The sequence below is a fragment of the Mrakia frigida genome, assembly GCF_051309035.1.
Source record: "Mrakia frigida strain ATCC 22029 unplaced genomic scaffold BDY24scaffold_29, whole genome shotgun sequence".
NCBI classification, from domain to species: domain Eukaryota; kingdom Fungi; phylum Basidiomycota; class Tremellomycetes; order Cystofilobasidiales; family Mrakiaceae; genus Mrakia; species Mrakia frigida.
In genome coordinates this window covers 320397-338450 of record NW_027481252.1, presented here as the reverse complement: position 1 = coordinate 338450, position 18054 = coordinate 320397, and the positions used below count along the sequence as shown (strand labels likewise).

The 18054-nt window shown below is 55.5% G+C and overlaps 6 protein-coding genes across 6 annotated transcripts; 3 read left to right on the top strand and 3 right to left on the bottom strand.

Annotated features, from left to right (window-relative positions):
- Window positions 1-438: 438 nt before the first annotated feature.
- BDY24DRAFT_333881 (uncharacterized protein) lies at window positions 439-741 on the bottom strand (the record flags this gene model as incomplete). Its single annotated transcript, XM_076637154.1, has 2 exons — window positions 439-564; window positions 643-741. Coding segments are annotated over 2 exons (225 nt in total), but the record flags the coding sequence as incomplete, so codon positions are not given.
- Window positions 742-1665: 924 nt separating this feature from the next.
- Window positions 1666-2088, bottom strand: BDY24DRAFT_343604 (uncharacterized protein; the record flags this gene model as incomplete). The annotated part of the gene is made up of 2 exons (XM_076637522.1): window positions 1666-1762; window positions 1877-2088. Coding segments are annotated over 2 exons (309 nt in total), but the record flags the coding sequence as incomplete, so codon positions are not given.
- Window positions 2089-7132: 5044 nt separating this feature from the next.
- Window positions 7133-7378, top strand: BDY24DRAFT_334563 (RNA recognition motif domain-containing protein; the record flags this gene model as incomplete). The annotated part of the gene is made up of 1 exon (XM_076637167.1): window positions 7133-7378. A coding segment is annotated over one exon (246 nt), but the record flags the coding sequence as incomplete, so codon positions are not given.
- Window positions 7379-9866: 2488 nt separating this feature from the next.
- Window positions 9867-13377, bottom strand: HIS4 (trifunctional histidinol dehydrogenase/phosphoribosyl-AMP cyclohydrolase/phosphoribosyl-ATP diphosphatase). The gene is made up of 5 exons (XM_076641667.1): window positions 13335-13377; window positions 10871-12953; window positions 10412-10767; window positions 10135-10323; window positions 9867-10007 (listed from the first exon to the last, which is right to left on the bottom strand). The coding sequence occupies exons 2-5, from the start codon at window positions 12950-12952 to the stop codon at window positions 9947-9949; spliced, it is 2688 nt and encodes an 895-aa protein (XP_076494150.1). The 5' UTR covers window position 12953; window positions 13335-13377; the 3' UTR covers window positions 9867-9946.
- BDY24DRAFT_417579 (uncharacterized protein) lies at window positions 13311-14303 on the top strand (the record flags this gene model as incomplete). Its single annotated transcript, XM_076643736.1, has 4 exons — window positions 13311-13323; window positions 13628-13695; window positions 13840-14068; window positions 14143-14303. The coding sequence occupies 4 exons, from the start codon at window positions 13311-13313 to the stop codon at window positions 14301-14303; spliced, it is 471 nt and encodes a 156-aa protein (XP_076494149.1).
- A 653-nt stretch (window positions 14304-14956) lies between these two features.
- On the top strand, window positions 14957-17882 carry BDY24DRAFT_398258 (cation diffusion facilitator family transporter). The gene is made up of 13 exons (XM_076641666.1): window positions 14957-15120; window positions 15272-15375; window positions 15455-15712; window positions 15799-15968; window positions 16077-16154; window positions 16229-16386; window positions 16458-16484; window positions 16566-16596; window positions 16718-16804; window positions 16893-16976; window positions 17089-17178; window positions 17282-17391; window positions 17516-17882. The coding sequence occupies exons 1-13, from the start codon at window positions 14987-14989 to the stop codon at window positions 17760-17762; spliced, it is 1578 nt and encodes a 525-aa protein (XP_076494148.1). The 5' UTR covers window positions 14957-14986; the 3' UTR covers window positions 17763-17882.
- The last annotated feature ends 172 nt before the right edge of the window (window positions 17883-18054 follow it).

Genomic DNA, 18054 nt, shown 5'->3' with positions numbered 1-18054 from the left:
CTCAGCCCAGCCAACCCACCCAAGTTTCCAAGCCCACCAAGTCCTCCAGCACCTGCTCCTAACCCACCAAATCCAGGTGATCCCAACCCTCCTCCTCCCAACCCGTTCAACCCTCCCAATCCTCCCAAACCAGCACCTCCGGCTCCAACGTTCGCTCGAGTAGAGTACCCAGGAGTAGCCGTCGCAGCGGCGAGCTGTCGAAGAAGGTTTCCATTCGAGGTGGGTGCCAAACCTCCGAGGCCTTGAAGAGCGAGTCCGAGTTGAGCAGCTTGAGCGGGAGTGAGACCGTTGATCCCTGTGAGAGCTCCGATCCCGAGTCCGAGTTGAGCAGCGTGAGCGGCTGCTTGGGCGGCTTTGTCTGAGGTTGGATGAAAGGGGAAGTGTCAGCGACGAGAGGGAAAGAGCAGAGAGAACGAAAAGAGACGAACATTGACTTCGTCCCCAACTAAGTCGAATCCTTCCTCCTCCGATCGGGAAGCCTTGCATTCGTTCGATAGCTCTCTCAGCATCGGCCTTCTTGACGAACTGAACGAATCCACATCCCTTTCCAGGAGGGATCTTGACCTGTTTCGAAAAAACGAAGAAACGCGTCAGTTCGAACTTGGATCGCTCGACCGTCAGAAGAGGGTCGATCCAACTCACGTAGGTGATCTCTCCGAAGGGAGTGAAGAACGTCTTGAGCGTCTCCTCCGAGATCAAGCTACTGAGACCTCCCACGAAGACGGTGGTGTTGTTGGGATCCGTCGAGTTAACTCCGACGCCCATCCCTCCTCCTTGACCGTTGATGTCGAACGCTGCCGTCGGCGAGAGAGGGGATCCCATCGATGCAATCGAGTCTGATCGCTGCTGCTGCTGTTGATGTTGTTGCTGCTGCTGCTGGTACTGCTGCCGATCGTTCGAAGGGATTTGGATTCCACCGGTGAAGGACGACGAGGGACCTTGTTGACCGAGAGACGACGACGAGGGAGGAGGGAAGGGAGACGACGAAGGCGATATACCGGAAGAGGGAGATCGGGATCGTTGCTGCTGCTGTTGCTGCTGGTTGGGGAAGTGGGACTGTCGAGGATCGTGCGACTCTGGGATATTGAGACTGGGAACCGACGAAGAAGCGTGCATCCCTTGTTGTTGATCTCTTCCGTCTCCTCGCTGTTGATCTCCTCCTGACGACGGATTCTGGTTGTTGGTCATAGGAAGAGGAGGGAAAGTCATTCCAGGTCCGAAGGGGAGGGTTCCTCCGTTGGCGGCTGCGAGTTGAGTGAGGTACTCGATGGTGTTGGCCGAGAGACGTCTCTGAGGAGGAGGAAGAGGGTTGGACGACTGCTGCTGCTGTTGGGGCTGTTGCTGCTGCTGTTCGAATCCATTTCCACCGGAAGACGAAGGAGGGAAGTTCTGGTTCGACGGCGAAGTCACGTAGCTCGTCGGACTCGAGACGGTCGCGTTGTTGGTTCCTCCTCCTTGTCCGTTCGGCGAGAGTCCTTCGTACGGGTTGTAGGGCTGTTTCTGGAGCGGCGACGAGACGAAGTCGTTCTGGTTAGGATGATGAGGGGAGAGATGGGAAGGCGATCCGGTTCGATGATCGTAGGGGACGGGAGGAGGGATGGGAGTGGATCCTCGAGAGCTTCCTCCGACTGAAGCTCCCGACTGACTTCCGAGTCCTGACTTGTTCTTCGCCGTAGCGTGAGAAAGTCGCATCGGTCTCGAGAGACAGTAGACTCCCTGCATCTCGGCGAGAGCTCGAAGCTGATCTGCTTCCTCTCCGAATCTGTCGAAAGCGTCGCATGAAGAGGAAAGAAGTCGAGTCGAGTCAGTTTGGTTCCCCTCCTCGAACGAAGAACGAACAGACTGAAGTCGACGAGAGAGGATCTGCTGAACTCACCGAACGAATCCGTACCCTCTGCTACCTCCTCCTCCCGGATCCAACATGATCTTCGCGCTTCTCGTGCTCGTAAACGACTTTCTTGGCCCTCCCTCTGCTTCACCTCTCGTCGGCGGATCCAAGAACAGCTTGACGAGGTCTCCTTCTCCGACCTCCGGCGCCAGATCTCCAACGAAGATGCTGTACTCTCTCTCGGGAGGGATGTCCGTCATCTGAGCAGGGTTGACGGCGGCTGGGTTGGTCGACGAGGTGGAAGAAGAGGCCCAGTTGGCTTTGAACGGTCGAGACGAGTTCGGCATGAGGATGGGAGGGTTGGTCGGAGTTGGAGTGAGGGTGTGGAGGATTCGAGATGCGAGGTGAGCGGTCTGTTTCGAGGGAAGGAGAAGAGACATGGAGAGGGAAGGTCAGAATCGAAAGGAACGGTGGAGGTGAAGAGGGAGGATGATGGGAGAGGAGAAAGGGAGAGGGACGAACAGGGAAGGTCAAGAAGCAGTAGCCATTATTGACGACAGCTCCCATGACCGGATTGGGATTACTCTGAGGAGCTGGTCGAATAAGCTGTGAAAGAGAGAATCAAACGAAGAGGGTAAGTGTGTGTTCGTTCGAGGAGGAGCTCGAGGACGGAGAGAGACCACCCCTAACGGCCCTCGCTCCTTCCCATCACATCCTGTTTCGAACAGGACCCCCTTGCGAGCTAAGCTCGACGAGGCTAGCCTCCTGACCTCTATGCAATATAGCAGATCCTCTAGAGATTTAGATCCTTCTCTGAGAAGATACGAGCCTTGAGAAGAGAGAAAGCACGAGCTCGGTGAACTGACCTTGATCGCGACGATATCCCAACCCATCAAGCTTGCCATCTGCCTCAGGTAGGCCTCGTCCATCCAAGCTTCGAGATCTCCCAACCACAGAGTCCTCTTCTCTCCAGCTTCCCTTCCAGCTCCCAAGCTAGCACCGACTCCTCCTCCTCCTCCTCCTGGGACTCCCTGGGCCGAGGAGGAAGAGGAGAGGGTTCGATCTCGTTCCTCCTGGGTCGTGTTTGACGAAGGAGATGCGATGACGGGAGGAGCGTTGCTCGATCCGTCTCCTGTTGGGTATCCTCCGAGGGAAGCGACAGCTGGGAAGCCAGGCATGGGAGAGAAGGGAGGTGGATCCGATGCCGGGGAGCGGTGGTAGGGAGGTTGCTGGGGATGGGCAGGAGGAGCTGGAGCTGTTTGTTGAGGGAAGGAGGAAGCCGCTGCTCCAGGAGAAGGAGGAGAACTTCGTTGGTCGTGAGGGATTCCAGAGTTGGGCGCGGAGAGGTGCTGGCTCGGATAGGGAGTGTTCGGGTTTGAGATCGAGATCGAGAGGTTTGGAGGAGGAGGGTGGTGAGGAGATGCTTGTTGATTCGGGGAGGAGGTGAAGGACGTCGCGTGCTCCTGAACCTGAGCCTGCTGACGCTGTTGCTGGAAGAAGAGCTGATCCGCGTACGACTGCTGATGTCCGTTCACAGATCCTGGCTGCTGGTGCTGTTCCTGCTGAGGAGGAGCGAAGGAGGAGGAGGAGTCGAGCTTAGGAGGGTGGGGGGAGGAGGAGCTGGCGGGAGGACCGCCGAGATGGTGGATGTTTGGGGAGGAAGACGACGAGTTGGGATCCTGATTCGAAGGAGAGATCGAGTAGGAAGTCTGCTGGTACTGCTGGTGACTGTTTCCAGATTGATCTCCTTGGTTGAGGGAGTGAATCGACGACGACGAGCGAGGATGGTGAGCGAGATCCGGAGGGAATCTCGCATCTCCTCCTCCAATTTCTTGAGTAGACATGTTTGTTCCTTAGTCGTAGTCGAGAGGGTTGCGAGGTGGGTTTGGAGGGTGTGAAAAGGAACGGCCTTGCTTGATTTAGCGGGAAGGGCGGGAGGGGACCGTGGGGGAGGGAGGAGGGAAGGGAAGGAGGGAAGAGAGAGGTCGGGAGGGAAAGAGGGCTAGGAGGGGAAGGCAGACCCGAGAAGCAAGCAAAGAAAAGTGCGAAGATGCAGAAGGAAAACGATGCGAAAGAAGAAGGTGAAGGGGGAGGAAGGGAGGTATCGACTATCCCTGAGGAGGGTGGATGGTGGAAGGAAGGAAGGGAGAGGTGAAAGAGAGATCAAGCCGACGGAAGGAGGCGTGTTTCGGCTCAATCTTTATCGTCCTAAAAATTCTCATGGAGGCACATAAAAGAGGGACTTAAACTCGAGGGACATCTATCTCCGTGTGTTCTAAAAAAAAATCAAAACAACAACAACACCAGCAGAGGAGGAAAGCCACCAAGGTTTCGATTGCCCTCCGTTTTCAGGGTCCTCCCTTTATTGTCCCAATTTCAAAAGCGTGCTTGTATGGTCGCGTCTTCCCGCTTTGCTAGCTTTGAGACAGGGAGCAGCGTCGATTGAGTGCTGTTTCTGGTCCCTTGGAGACCTAGAGAGGGACATCGGGCTGAAGGAGAGCGAAGACGCGACGGAACGAGATCTCCATCCTTCAGAGTCCTTTCTGGCTTTGTCGAGTGATCTGCAACTCATTAATCCCGCTGATAATGAAGTCGGACGCGTCAACAAGGCCTGCGAGCTTCGCACGATCAGCGATATGAAGCTGGATACAAGAAAAAACTGGCTTCAGGAAAAACGTGACCGCGAGGAAGCGAAGCTAAGCGCCGACTCAACGTCAATTTCGAGACCTCCCGCTGACTCTCAACGTCGATGTCGATCTCAAGAATGTATGTTCGAAGCAGCTGCTCTCTATCTCCACCAGATCAAGATCCGACCTTTCAAAAGAAGAACGAGAATCGCAGGAAGTCAGTCGCCTCACGACGAGGGTTGGCGCAGACTTGCTTCAGGCACTATTCTCTCTGAAGTCACCTCCAACCCTCATCTGCTCCTCCTACAAGTGACACCAACGTCGATTCAGCTCTCGTGCTTAGAGTAAGACGCTCTTCCGGATACTGATCTGGAGTCTGGAGGTGAGCAAACTTCCTGTAGGAAGCAGGGAAGGTGGCGAAAAGGAGGGGAGGAAGAGGGAAGGCGGACGACGACCTCCTCCTTTTGTTCTCGAGCTCACCAACTCTTCTTCCTTCCTCTCTCAGATCCACCCGGAGCTAACATGCAGTCTCGTGAGTCCAAAGAACCTTTATAGCTCAACCTTGACTCTCTCCTCCTCTGACAAGGCGAGCCATCGTTCCTTCCCTCAGCTCCATCTCCCACCTCCTCCGCCCCTCGAACCCGTGAAACCTCCGACTCCATCAGGAATACAGCTTCGCCGTCAGAGCGAAATGCCGTCATCTTAGCGGCTTTGGGTCTCGTTCCACCTAAAAGAAGGACTTCGTCATCGTCGTACTTCGAGAACGAGAGTGCGAGAGGTCAGCAGGAAGTCGACGACGTTGAGCTCACCGTGAGCTTTCCTCTCCTTCCCTCCTTCCTTTCGATTCCGTTCCGAAAGGCTGATATTTTCCCACTTCGATGCACAGATGGATCAAAGAGCTTCCAAGTACGAGAAGGAGGTCAAGTCAAAGCTTCAGATCGTGAGAGACGACGAGCGACGAGTGAGTTCGGCGCCATCTCCTCTCCTCGCCCTTTCCTTGACCTTTCTCTCTCCCTCGGTCTCTCGCTTTCAGAACCAGGATGCAGGTTCCTTCTCTTCTCTACTCTTCGGATCCTCGAACATCGCTCCAGTCGCCCAAGGAGCCGTCGTCGAAGAGGAGGAGGAAACCACCTTCGTCTACCCATCCCTCTACCCTCGTTCTTCGCCTTCTTCCCATCGACCCATCCTCAACCCCTACGCCACTCCCTTCCAATCTCGTTCAAACCCTCCTCCACCTGCCGAACCATCTCCCTCGGCCTTCGATCAGATCGGAACCCTCATCGATTTCGGACAAGACGAGACGACGACGTGGGAAACTCCAACTCCACCTCCTCCCGTCGGTCTCTTCGTTCCCAGCTGGATTTCGGAAGCAGTCATGGCTCAACCATCGACGTCAGGAGGGAAGTGGGCTCAAGCGGCTCCCTTCGTTCCATCTCATCAACGAACAGCAGCACCGATCAGCTTCATAGCCCACTCGGCTTCCACGTCGCAACAACCCTTCCACTCCTTTCCTTGGCCCTTCTCTCCATCACCTTCCTCACCTTCCACCATCCCCATCCCCACGTCGGATCTCTCACCCGCGTCGCCTCCTCCTTCCTGCGAGATCTTCGTCGGAAACCTCCGAGACGTCCGATTCGTCAAGGACCTCAGCACTGGGATCTGGAAGGGTTGGGCCATCGTCGTCCTCGAAACTGGAGGAGACATCCACGAGTCGAGGAGGAACGCTGGGAGAGCGATCGAGAGCTTGTACGGGAGGGAGGTTCATGGACGGAAGTGGAGAGTCGAATGGGCGACCGGAGAAGAGATCGAAAGCTCGACGAGGACGCCAACAGAGACACGGATGGCGGAGCATCTTCCTTCCTTCGGCCGTTCTAGGAGTGGAGAGGAGCCGAGTTGGAGGAAGGACTCGTCGATGGAACCGAAGTCGACGACGAATCCCATCTCTTCGACGCCCTCTTCCAACGATCGCCTGGCTGCATCGAACTGGAGAGAAGTCAGTCGAGTCAAGGAGGACTCGAAGGAACCGGAACCCATTCTTCGACCAGTCGAGGATACAAACTCGTGGGAAAGGAACTCTTCGTCGGATCTCCCTCCAACATCAACGGATCCCGTCGCGTCCTCGTCGACAACCTCGAACGCGTCGGACTTGCTTCCCGTCGAAACGACCGACCCCTACGAGGCCATTGGGAGTGGGTGGGCTATCGAAGAAGATGCATCTACGCCGGAGTCGGAAGCTTCGAAGGAGGAGGAGGAAGAAGAAGAGGAGACGGGAATCGGGTGGGGAGACGAGACGAACTCGTTCGAGCAACAAGAAGAAGAGGACGAAGAAAGGACTCCCACACCCGTTCCAAACCCGAATCGAAGTCGATCCGAGGAGCCTTCGTGGATCTGGAAGGAAACCGGATCGTCCAATCATCAGCAGAAGCAGGACGACGCAGGATTCGAGACCGAACTCACCTGGGACGACGAACCCTCCTCAACGAACGGACCACGCACGACCTCTTTCGACTGGGCTTCCGAGCCTATCCTTCCTCGTCGACCAAATCACCTCGAGGAAGAACCTGTCAACGACTTCTCCTCTCCCTCTCCTCCTTCTCGCTACACTCCTTCAGCAACGGGAGCGGAATCCACGTCGTCGTCGTCCTTCCTTCAGCCCACCACTCCCTCTCCGCCTCGATCCTCGACCATCTTCGTCAACAACCTCTCCTTCCAGACTAGAGAACAGGGTCTTGCTGCTACTCTCTCCTTCTGTGGGAAAGTCGTTCGAAGTAGGATCCCTTCAGATCCGTTGACGGGCGCCTCCAAAGGATTTGCGTACGTGGAGTTTGAGAGGGAGGAGCAGGCTGAACGGGCGCTGAGGGAGATGAATGGGGTCGAGGTCGATGGGAGGAGGATCAGGTTGGAGTTTAGTCAGTCGAGGAGTAGGAGGGAGGAGGCAGGCGTTGGAGGAGGCGGAGGGTTCGAGGGGACCCAACAGCCATCGTCGGACGCGTCGTCGTTTGGAGGAGGGCGAGGACCTTGGGATCAGCCGTACCAGTCGTCCAGAGACTCGAGCTATGTAGCAGCAGACTCGTCGTCGTTCGAAGGTCGTCGACCGTTTGAAACCCCTCCTCGAGGACAGAACGCCTACGCCCCTCCTCGGTTCGCACACCCACACCCCTCCCTCCCTCCCAACTTCAACCAGAGAACTCCCCCGACAGCACCCAGCTCCGCTTTGGGATCATGGATGGCTACCTATCCCAACTCGGTTCCTCTCGGTCGAGGCTCAGGAACGGGTCGATTCACTATCCCTCAGCGATCTCAACCACCCGCTTTCTCTACTCCTCCTCCTCGACCTCAATCTCTCTCGTTCACAACTCCTCCGTCACGACCCTTACCTCGATTCTCGCCTTCGACCTTCACGATCAGTCCCAGCCAGCCAAACGGACGAGACTCGGCTCCTCCTGGAGCGGGAGCTGCGCGGGGAGCTCGAAAGCTTCCTACTTCCAAAGAGCGAGCTCAGAGGAAGGTTCCGTTTGCGGAGAGGAACTGGGGCCCTAAGACGGAAGCTTCGAGTGGCTGGGGTGAAGAAGAGAGAGGAGATTTTGAGGAGAAAGACGAGGGAGAGGACGCGGGAGGGTGGGACGTTGGGAGGTCCGAGAAGAGGTCGGAAATGCTGAGGTGAGTTACTTTTTGCCTTTCCCTCCCAGCTCAGATTATTACTGACGGAATCCCCTCTCTTCTTCCAGGCGACAAACTCCCTACCACTCCGAAATCCCAACCACAACTCCAACCTCGCCAACTCGAACTCGGTCGCGTCCGTCCGAGCTCCAACCCACCGCTCAGTCCAACGCTACCGGATCTTCCTCTTCCTCCTCGAACGATCCCCAAGTCGCCGCTCTCTCTCACCAGCTCCAAGAGATGCAGTTCCGACTCGGTCAATCTCAGCATCAGGTCAAGATCGAGAGAGCAAGGAAGGCGAGCACGGAACGAGCAATTCGAGCCATGAGAGGTTTCCCTCCCGAGGAAAGAAGAGACGACATCCTCGAATGGAGTGGATCGGCAAGGAAGACGTCAACAGCACCTACGAACCAATCAAGCTCGGAGCCTCCCCTCACTCCAGCTCAGTCTCCCGTCTCTCGAGTCTCGTCGTTTGGAGACGGATCCTCGAGCTCGACTCGAACTTCACCCAAGACGACTTGGTCCTCCTCAACTCCTCCCACTACCAACTCCCAACCCGTCCCTCCTCGAACTCCATCTCAGTCTCCTTCCTCGACTACGAACGCTCTCCCTCGAGGAACTCATCAACGCTCCTCAGCCCAGTGGTCAACTGCAACAACTCCCTCTCCCTCTCAGCATCGCTCGACCTTCTCGACCTCCGCCGCTCGTTCATCCAAACCGTCTCCTGGAGCTTGGATCTCGTGGGAGGAAGCCATCGCCAACGCCGATTCTGGAGACGTCTCCGGAGGAGGAGAGTCGATTGGATGGGAGCTCGCCGAAGAGGAGGAGCTCGTCCCAGTCTCGGATAAAACGAGGGAAACAACCTTCGAAAGCGCCGACGAGGAAGCAGGGGGATGGGGAGTCACTCATTCGGAGATCTTTGGTGCTGCAGCCCCTCAACTTCGAGCCGAGCCCACGGAGGAGAGCAGGGGAGGGGGGAAAGATGAGTCGGCGAGGGAGCAGAGGAGGAAGGCCGTGTTCGGAGGACGAGGAGGATTTGGAGATGAAGAGGAGAGAAGGTTGGAGGAGGAGGAGAAGAAGAGAAGGAACGAGGGGAGTGGGTTCAGGGAGATTGTAGTGAAGAAGGGGTGGCAGGATGTGAGTTGGTGAGAGAGAACGACGACGCGACGTGATTTACTTTTTGGCTTTCCTTTTCTTGCTTCGGTACGATACGACTCCCTCTTTTGCTTGTTCGATTTATTTCTTTTCTTTGTTCGCTTGTCTTAATACTCTAGCATGAATCCTTTCCTTTCTGATGAAATCCTCGGTCTTTCGCGTCGTCTTCAGTCTTTGTCGAGATAAAATCGAGTCCGTGACGAGCGAGAAGTCCGTGAATCACATGTCCATCGAAGCTACTACAATCTGAGAAATGAGAAGAAGAAGCGGGATGGCAGTCAGCGCGAGAGATGAAGGAAGAAAGGAAGAGAGGGAAGACGCACACGAGGAGGAAGGGGGAAGGATCGAAGGCCGTGGGAAAGGAATTAGGCAAGAGGTTTGATTATCTGGAGGAGCAAAGCATAAGCTCAGAATGAACTGCTGAAGAGGCAGAACCAAGGAAGTTCCACTTACTCCGATCGAGCTGGAAAGACGAAGAGGGGAGGGAAGACGCGTCGTCGACGCCGGTCAGCATTTTTCGAGATCGTTCGCTCGTTGAGCCGCAGGTTTCGGTTAGTAGCTGTTTCTTCAGGGAGAGAGAGAAGGAGAAGAGGGAAGCAAGAGCACTGAACATAAACATAAACTGAATATCTACGATCCTACTAATCTATCCTTCTCCTCCAGCAGCCTCGAGCGCCTACTTCGACCCGTCGGCGTCCTCCTTCGCAAGAGCAGCGAGTCGAACTCGAACGGCGTTGCTGTAGGATCGAAAGTAGAAAGCATGAGTCAGTTAAGGTTTCGAGTCAAACGAGAAACGACCTCGACGACAGCTCGAAGAGAGAAGAGAGGGGAGAAGACGAGGAGGATGGAGGGAGAAGAACTCACGCGTGAGCCTCGAGTCCTTCGCACTCTGCCAGTCGGATAACGATAGGTCCAAGTCCCTTGATTCCCTCCTTGGTGAGTCGTTGAGACGTGATGTGCTTCTGGAACGAGAGGGTGTTGACTCCAGAGAACTGTCGAGCGAATCCGTAGGTCGGGAGGGTGTGGTTCGTTCCCGACGCGTAATCTCCACAGCTGAGAGGAAAGAAGAAACGAGGGAAAAGTCAGTTTAACAGTCTCGAGACGAACGACGAGAAGAAGACAAGAAACGAGAGAAACTCACGACTCAGGCGAGTAATCTCCGACGAAGACACTTCCAGCGTTCACGACTCCCTCCGCCATCTTGTCGGCGTCCTCGACCTGGAGGATCAAGTGCTCGGGGGCGTAGTCGTTGCTGAAGACCATAGCAGCCTTCCTGCTGTCGACTCGGACGATGATGGACTTGGCGATGGCCTGTCGAGCGATGTCGCATCGAGGGAGAGCTCGAGCTTGGAAGTCGACGGCCTCCTCGAACGCTGCGACCTCGGCGTCCGTACACGAGATGGCGACGAGAACGACTTGGGAATCGACTCCGTGCTCGGCTTGAGAGAGAAGGTCCGAGGCGACGAAGGCGGGGTTGGAGCGAGAGTCGGCCATGACCTGAAGAGGAGAGAAGAAGAGGCGACGCGACGAATCGAGAAGAACGAAGTCAGCCAAAAGGTCGTCGAAGAGGAGTTCAGAAACAACAAGATATGGTACTCACGAGAACCTCACTAGGTCCAGCAGGCATGTCGATTCCAACCAAAGCGGCGATGTCGTTCTGAACGACCATCTTCGCAGCCGTGACCCACTGGTTTCCGGGTCCGAAGATCTTGTCGACCTTGGGGATCGACTCGGTTCCGTAGGCCATAGCTGCGACGGCTTGAGCTCCTCCAGCCTTCACCACAGCCGTCACTCCGACCAAGCTGGCGACGTAGAGCACCTCGGGAGAGATCGATCCGTCCGCTCTGGGAGGAGTCGAGAGGACGATGGTCTCGCAACCTGCGACCTGAGCTGGGACTCCGAGCATGATGGCCGACGAGGGAAGGATGGCGGTTCCTCCTGGAACGTAGAGACCGACTCGAGTGATGGGTCGAGCGAATCGAGTGCAGACGACTCCGGGCATGGTTTCGACGACGAGGGGTTCCTTCTCCGCTTGAGCTTCGTGGAACTTGAGGACGTTGGCGTAGGCGTGATCGATGGCCTCCTTGAGATCCTCGGGGATGACCATGGATTCGGGAGCGAAGGGAGGGAGGACGACGTTCGACCAGTCGGGGGAGGCAGCGGAGGGGAGTCGGTCGAACTTGGCGGTGAGGTACGCGAGGGCAGCGTCTCCTCCGTCTCGAACTGCTGAGATGATGGGTTGGACCTTGGCGATCATGGAGGCGGAATCGAGGACTGGTCGGAGGAGGAGAGCAGCTCGGGCTTCTTTGGAGAGGGTGGAGAGAGCGGGGATGGTTCGCATTTTGATGGGGGAGGAGGGGTCGATGGGAGCCGAAGCTGGAGGAGGAGGAGCAGGAGTAGCGGCTGGAGGAGTGGGAGTGGGTTCGGTGGGGGTGTTGGTCGTGGATTTCGGGAGTTCGACAGCAGCCTCGTTCGTCTTCTTCTCCCACTGAGGCTTCGAATCTCCCTTCCTCCTCTTGACCTTCCCAGCCTTCTTGTCCAACGCCGCCTCGACGTCCTTCCACTTCACTCCCATCTTCGCACACTTGACCATGGCGAAGTAGACGAGGTCGGCGGCCTCGAAAGCAACCTCGTCCTTCGTCTCAGCCGTGCAAAGCTCGTCCGCCTCCTCCATGATCTTCGCCCTCAGCAGATCCTCGTCTCCGAACAACCTTTTGGTGTAGCTTCCCTCGGGAGCGTCCTCCATCCTCGCGACGAGGGTCTCCTCGAGAGCAGCAACTCCCTTGAGCTCTCCTCCTCCGAAACACGTCGTCGTTCCGAGGTGGCAGAATCCAGTTCCGCTCTGAACGACCTCGACCTCGATGGCGTCCGAGTCGCAATCCGCTCGAATGGCGATGACTTTTTGGGTCGATCCTGAGGTCTCTCCTTTTCTCCAAAGACCGTGCTTCCTGGACTGGTAGACTCCTCGACCGGTGAGGATGGACTCGGCGAGAGATTCGAGGGAGGAGTAAACGAGACCGAGAGGTCGGGAGGAGTGGGTTGAGGACGTGACGATGGTTGGGTAGAGCGCGTCGGGTCGGTCGGAGATGAGAGGACCGAGGAAGGCTGCTGGGATGGAGATTTGGGTGGAAGTGGAAGTGGTGGAGGTAGTAAGAGCGGTGGTAGGGATGACGATGGTGATGGATTTGGAGACGAGAGTCTTGATGTAGGAAGGAGAGGGAGGAGAGGTGGCTCCGTTGGTCGGGGAGAAGAAGATCGAGTGGGTTGCTGAAGGAAAGACCTTCTTGAGGTTATCCAAAAGATCGAAATCCTTCTGCTCTCCTCCCTTTACGAACACTCCCTCGACGAGATCCTTCTCCCTCTGTCCAACAGCTCCGGCCAACCCAACCTCGACCTCGAGGAGGAGACGAGAAGGAGCGACTCCTCCGAGCTCAGAGAGCATGGATTTCGAAACGACGGCTTTGGCAGCTCCATCGTTGAGAGCCTCGAAGACGGCCGACGATGAGGAGGACGACTCGGTTGCGAGGATGTAGTAGGGAGCGTTCTTTGGGAGGAGAGGGAGAGTCGAAGGAAGCTGGGAGAGAGGGATGAGGATGGGTCCGAGGATGGAGAGAGGAGCGATGAGGGATTGAGCGTCCTCTGGTGATGTCGACAGGAGGGGTATGAAGTGAAGAGGAGACATTCTGGAAGAGGGTGGGAACGAGATTGTGGACATAAACGAGGGTCAGCGATCCGATACGAACGGAAGAGAGGGAGGGAGGGCGAAGGAGAAGGTCGAGATTGTGAAGAGCTCAAGATCGAAGAGTTCAGGAGTCTTCCTCGATCTAGATTTCCTTTGAAAGAGATGAAGATAGATCTAGGAACATCGTTGGACCGTCCTCGGAAGCTCGATCTGAGTATAGTAGGGACGCTACTGCTCTCTTGATGGAACTTGAGCTTCGGTCCCTCCCTTCCTTCGCCTTTCCTCTTGAGCTTCCCTCCTCTTCCTTCTCCTCCCCTCGATCCTCCCTCAACTCCCTTGTCTCGACACCTTCTCCTACATGATCCAGAGAAGTGCGACCCACCTTTGGCTATAGAAGGGTAGTGGTGGTTTGAGATCAACGAAGGACCTTCTCTCGAAAAAGTAAGAGGTCGGATTTCAACTCCTTTTCTGACTCGTCTTCCGCCGAGCTCAACTTTCCTTCCTCCTTCTTCCTCCCTCCCAACCAACTCCATCTTAGGAGAAACTTCGCTCCTTCTCCCTCATCAAGATCATCCCTATCGAACTCCTCCACTTGATCATCCAAAGAATCCTCCGACTTTAACTCGACCGTTCACGCCTTCTGCCTCGTCTCTCTCGGTTGTCTTTCCCTCGCAGGACCCCTGCTCAACGGACGAGTCCAGATCTCACGACGAAAGGACTTTACGAGGATCATAGCGAGGATCGTCAGTAACTTCTTCGACTAACCTTCTCAGTTTATCAGAGAGCTGTTCTTCTCTCGCTTCAACTTCTTCCCAACCAGACATCACCGACCCGCTCTATACGCCCTCCACCACCTCCCTAGGATCTCCTCTTTTCTCTCCTTCAAGGGCATCAAACAGCTCTCTATCTCAGTCAAACTCGATCTCAACGATCTGCAAGAACTGGCGGACGGGATCCGCTCTGCTCAACCGAGAAGGAACGGTCTCACTCTCTTCCTTCCCTCGAGCGAGGACGACCTCGACGATCTCATCATCTTCTTCTTTCCAAGTTTGATCCAACTGCTCAGGCCGGGAACCTTCAGGACTCACGCCTCTGAAGACGGACATCGCAAAGAGTGTACGTCTTCCAGGAACCGCGAAGAAATCGATTTCGCTCTGCTGATCTCCTCGACCCTTTGTCCTCTCCTCCAGACTCCTTGTCTTCCTACGCCTCCCAATCCTACACGAACCTCGTCACTCGCCTCTCCGTCCCCTGCTACGAGCTCTTTCAGCACGACCCCTCGACCGTGACGCTGCTGGACGGCTTCAAAAACTCCACCGAATGCATCGACTTCGAACCACGCTCAAGATGATGCAGATCTCTCTTCAAAGGGAAAGCCAGGAGGTCCCAGGCTCATAGCCGCATGCGGAGTTGGATGGGGAGCTATCTCGTCGGAGGAGACGGTGTGTAGGGAAGAGTTGGAGAGGGAGGAGGCTGAGTTCAATGGGAGGGAGGTCTCGGAGGATCTTGCTTGCCAGGTCTAAGTTGACAGATATGTTGCAGAAGCTGAACCGTGAGTAGCTTCGCTCTCATTCGAGAGTCCTACTGGGTTGCTTATATTGTCGTCCCTCCTGGTTTTGCAGACGTCTGGCTCGACGCGTTGCCCGATACTGTTCGTCTCTCGCCTCCCTTCTTCCTCTTCGAACCAGCCTGTACGCAACCGGAAACTCCTGCTTAAATCTCTTTCTTCTACTTCCCCTCTTTCTAGCTCTTTTTTCGAATCAACGCCCCCGGACGCGTGAGTCGAGGAGGACGTCGAGACAGACCTACTCGACTCAACTTTCCTCTCCTTCTCGTAGGCAGATCTAGCTAGTACCGATTTCCCTCGCCTTCAAATATGTAATCCTCTCTCTTAATGACTTCTCAAAAAACATGAAATTAAGGAAAATCTGCTCGAACGAACCAAATAAAGCTCACCTGCGGCCGACGAGTTTCGAGCTCACACTTGGCCGTTCCCTTCCCTCCCTTCCTTCCCTCCCCCCAAACGCCGTCCAAATGTCCTCCTTCCAGGTTCCCATCGTTCCTCCTTCCAAGGACGGAGGACCCACCTCTCCCAACACCCCAGTTCGAAGGCTGATGGCCGTTCGTCGTCTCTCGCATATGCTGGATTCAGGAGGAGAAGGAGTCGGGTGAGCCCTTCCCTCGATCCTCTCCTTCCCTTCCCTCCCTTCGTTGCCGCAAAGTTGCCGCCCGCCTCCTCGACTCCTCACTCTCTTCCTCCTTCTTTCCATGCTGATACCTGACCGAGACCTTACTTTCTGCGTTCCTGTTGGGTTCTAGCATGATTGATGACCGCTCAGGAGAGTGGGAATCTTTCAGGAAGACTGAGGTCGAGCTCAAGGAGATCAAGAACGCGGAAGTGCGAGCTTTCTACGAGCATCAGAGTGCGTCCTTCCACCTCTCTCGCTCCCCCATGATTTACCCGACAAGTGAGAAGCTGACTTTGCACGTTCCCTCAACCAGACGAAATCCTGGATCGCTACGTTGAGGTCGACGAGCTCCTTGATTCCTCGCTTCCCAAGGAGATCTTCGACACCTTCTCCTCCCGCCGCCGACCCTCACTGTCAGGAAACCATGGGCTGGTTCGGGAGAGTTGGGTTAGTGCGGAGAATGGCTACGAGGGGGAGGGAGATGGAGAGACAGAGCCTCTGTTGAAGAGAGAGAACGGAGCCGAGGAGAGGGAGAAGAGGAAGGAGAAACGGGAGTCGCTGATGTTGAACGGTGAGTCCTCCTCGCTGCCTCTTCTATCTGAAGGTCATCCTATTTGAGCAGTCGCTCGGAGGCTTACCATCTTCTGTCGTCTTCAGTCAACATCCTGATCAATATCGTCCTACTCGCCTCGAAGGGAGGTGCGGTTCTGCTCTCGAAGTCGATTTCTCTCATCGCCTCGTTCGTCGACAGTGCTCTCGATCTTCTGTCTACTGCGATCATCTACTTCACAGCCGTTGCTGCTGGAGCTAAGGAGACCAAGACTCGAGTGAGTCCATCGAATCAGCTCGCTCGAGAGTTCTCAGGAGGAGTCGAAGGGGCGACGTTCACTGACCGTCGCTCGCGTCGTTTCTTCGCCCTTTGCTTCCTTTTGCAGTATCCCACAGGAAAGAAAAGATTTGAACCTCTTGGTGTTCTTATTTTCTCGGTTCTCATGATCGCTTCTTTCTCTCAGGCTTGTCCCTTCTCGTCTTCTTCGTTCTTTCGACGCGTCGCTCATCCTCCCCTCTCTTCGTCTTCCCCCATCAGGTCTTCATCGAATCCGTCGAGCGTCTGATGGACAAGAACCGATCGAAGGACACTGCTGCTCTATCACTCTTCGGAAAGGCGACGATGGTGATGACAATCGTAGTGAAGGGTCTCGTCTGGTGGTGGTGCAGCTCGGAACGAAGCTCCGGAGTGCAGGCGTGAGTGAACTTTCCTCCTTTTTCTCTTGTTCCTCTCGGATGCATCTGACTCTTGTTGGTTTGCTTTTAAGACTCGTACAAGACGCGAAGAACGACTGGTGAGTCCTTGTCTCTCGAAACGACGTTTTTCCTCGCGTCCTTCTTCCGTTTGGACGAACTGACATCTTGTCGTTTCCTAGCTATCTCAACATCCTTTCTCTCATCTTCCCTGTACGTACTGGATCTTCCCCTTTCCATGAATCAAACGAAGTAGAAGAGAAGACGACCCAAACCTCCGCTCACTCCTTCCCGCCCTCTCTCTCTCTCTCTCTCTCTCCTTTTCTCCCTCCAGTGGGTCGGCGAGAAGATCTCCGTCCCCGAACTCGACGCCATCGGAGGACTCATCCTCTCAGCCTACATCATCTGGAACTGGTGCGAAGTGAGTCGCCACCTTCCTTGTCGAGCTCGATTCCGTCCGACGCGCTGACTTCGGACGCGTCTTTTCTCTCTTGCTTCATTCACCCCAGACTCTCCTCGAAAACTTCTCCAACCTCTCAGGACGACAAGCCGATGCGGAGGAGTACAGTCGGATCATCTATCTCGCTACAAGAGTCAGTTTCATCTCTCTACATCCCTCGTTCCTTCCTTCGTTCGTTCCACTCTCGAACCGACGAACTGACGCTCCCTTCTTCTCCTCCTCGTTCTGTTCTCGACCTCTTGCAGTTCAAAGGCATCGACGAAATCAGCTCCGTAGTAGTCTACCATCACGGAGACGAGTTAGTAGTCGAAGTGGACGTGTGCTTGCCTCCTCGGGTGCGTTTTTTTCTCTCTCTCTGTCTCTCTCTTCCTCCGTCGACCCGCCTCTCATCTGACACGCGTTCCAACTGAACCCCTCCCTTTGTTCGATCCCACGCAGACCCTCCTTCACGAAGCGCACGACGTAGGAGAAGTCATGCAAACCTCCATGGAAGCTCTCGAACTCGTCTCGCGAGCGTTCTTGCACTTGGATTACAGTCGGTTCAACCCGTTCGTTTTTCTTTTTCCCTTTCCCTCCCTCCTTCCTCCCTCCCTCCTTCCTTTCCTTCCTTTCACACCTCACTAACCCACCCTCCTTTCCCTCTCTCCCCTTATTTTTTTTTCCCTCGTCCAGTCCCCAGCACTTAACGGCCGAACAACAACGCGTTCGACGATCCACCGTCCCTTCGAGCTTGAGACGGAGTTCTGAATGGAGGATCACCGATGTTACCATCTCGGAGAGGGAGAGTGGATCGGCGTTGAGTTCGGGGACGAATACGCCTGAGGTGCAGGTTGAGAGGGAGAGGGAGAGGGAAGGGGAGGAGGGGAAACCGGGCCATGATGGTGGGTTTGAGACCCCTAGGAGGAGTTCGAGTGCTTAGGCTTTTGGGGTTTGGGGATGGCTATAGAGATTGGGTTTGGGTAGTTTGAGCTGCGATGTGGAAAGGGAGGGAGTGGGGGGGTTTTGCGAGAGGGGGAGAGGGAGAGAGAGAGAGAGAGAGAGGAGGAAGCAAAAGAACGAATCTCGAAGGATCTCAAAGAGAGACGTCGAAGCTCTCTCGACGGTTCATCGTTTCTGAACTCTCTAGACTCTCTGAAGAAAAAGGACCACTCGAGAAGATCCCATTCGATTCCTGATAAACAAAGCTGAAATCTTATCTCGTACGACGATGT

Excerpts from the sequence above, each read along its gene's own strand:
- HIS4 (XM_076641667.1), bottom strand. The coding sequence starts at position 12,952 with ATGTCTCCTCTTCACTTCATACCCCTCCTGTCGACATCACCAGAGGAC. Across the intron at positions 10,768-10,870 it reads CTGGACCTAGTGAGGTTCTC|GTCATGGCCGACTCTCGCTC; the intron begins GTGAGTACCATA and ends TCTCCTCTTCAG. Across the intron at positions 10,324-10,411 it reads GGAGATTACTCGCCTGAGTC|CTGTGGAGATTACGCGTCGG; the intron begins GTGAGTTTCTCT and ends CTTTCCTCTCAG.
- BDY24DRAFT_398258 (XM_076641666.1), top strand. The coding sequence starts at position 14,987 with ATGTCCTCCTTCCAGGTTCCCATCGTTCCTCCTTCCAAGGACGGAGGA. Across the intron at positions 16,155-16,228 it reads TGATCGCTTCTTTCTCTCAG|GTCTTCATCGAATCCGTCGA; the intron begins GCTTGTCCCTTC and ends TTCCCCCATCAG. Across the intron at positions 17,179-17,281 it reads ACGTGTGCTTGCCTCCTCGG|ACCCTCCTTCACGAAGCGCA; the intron begins GTGCGTTTTTTT and ends GATCCCACGCAG.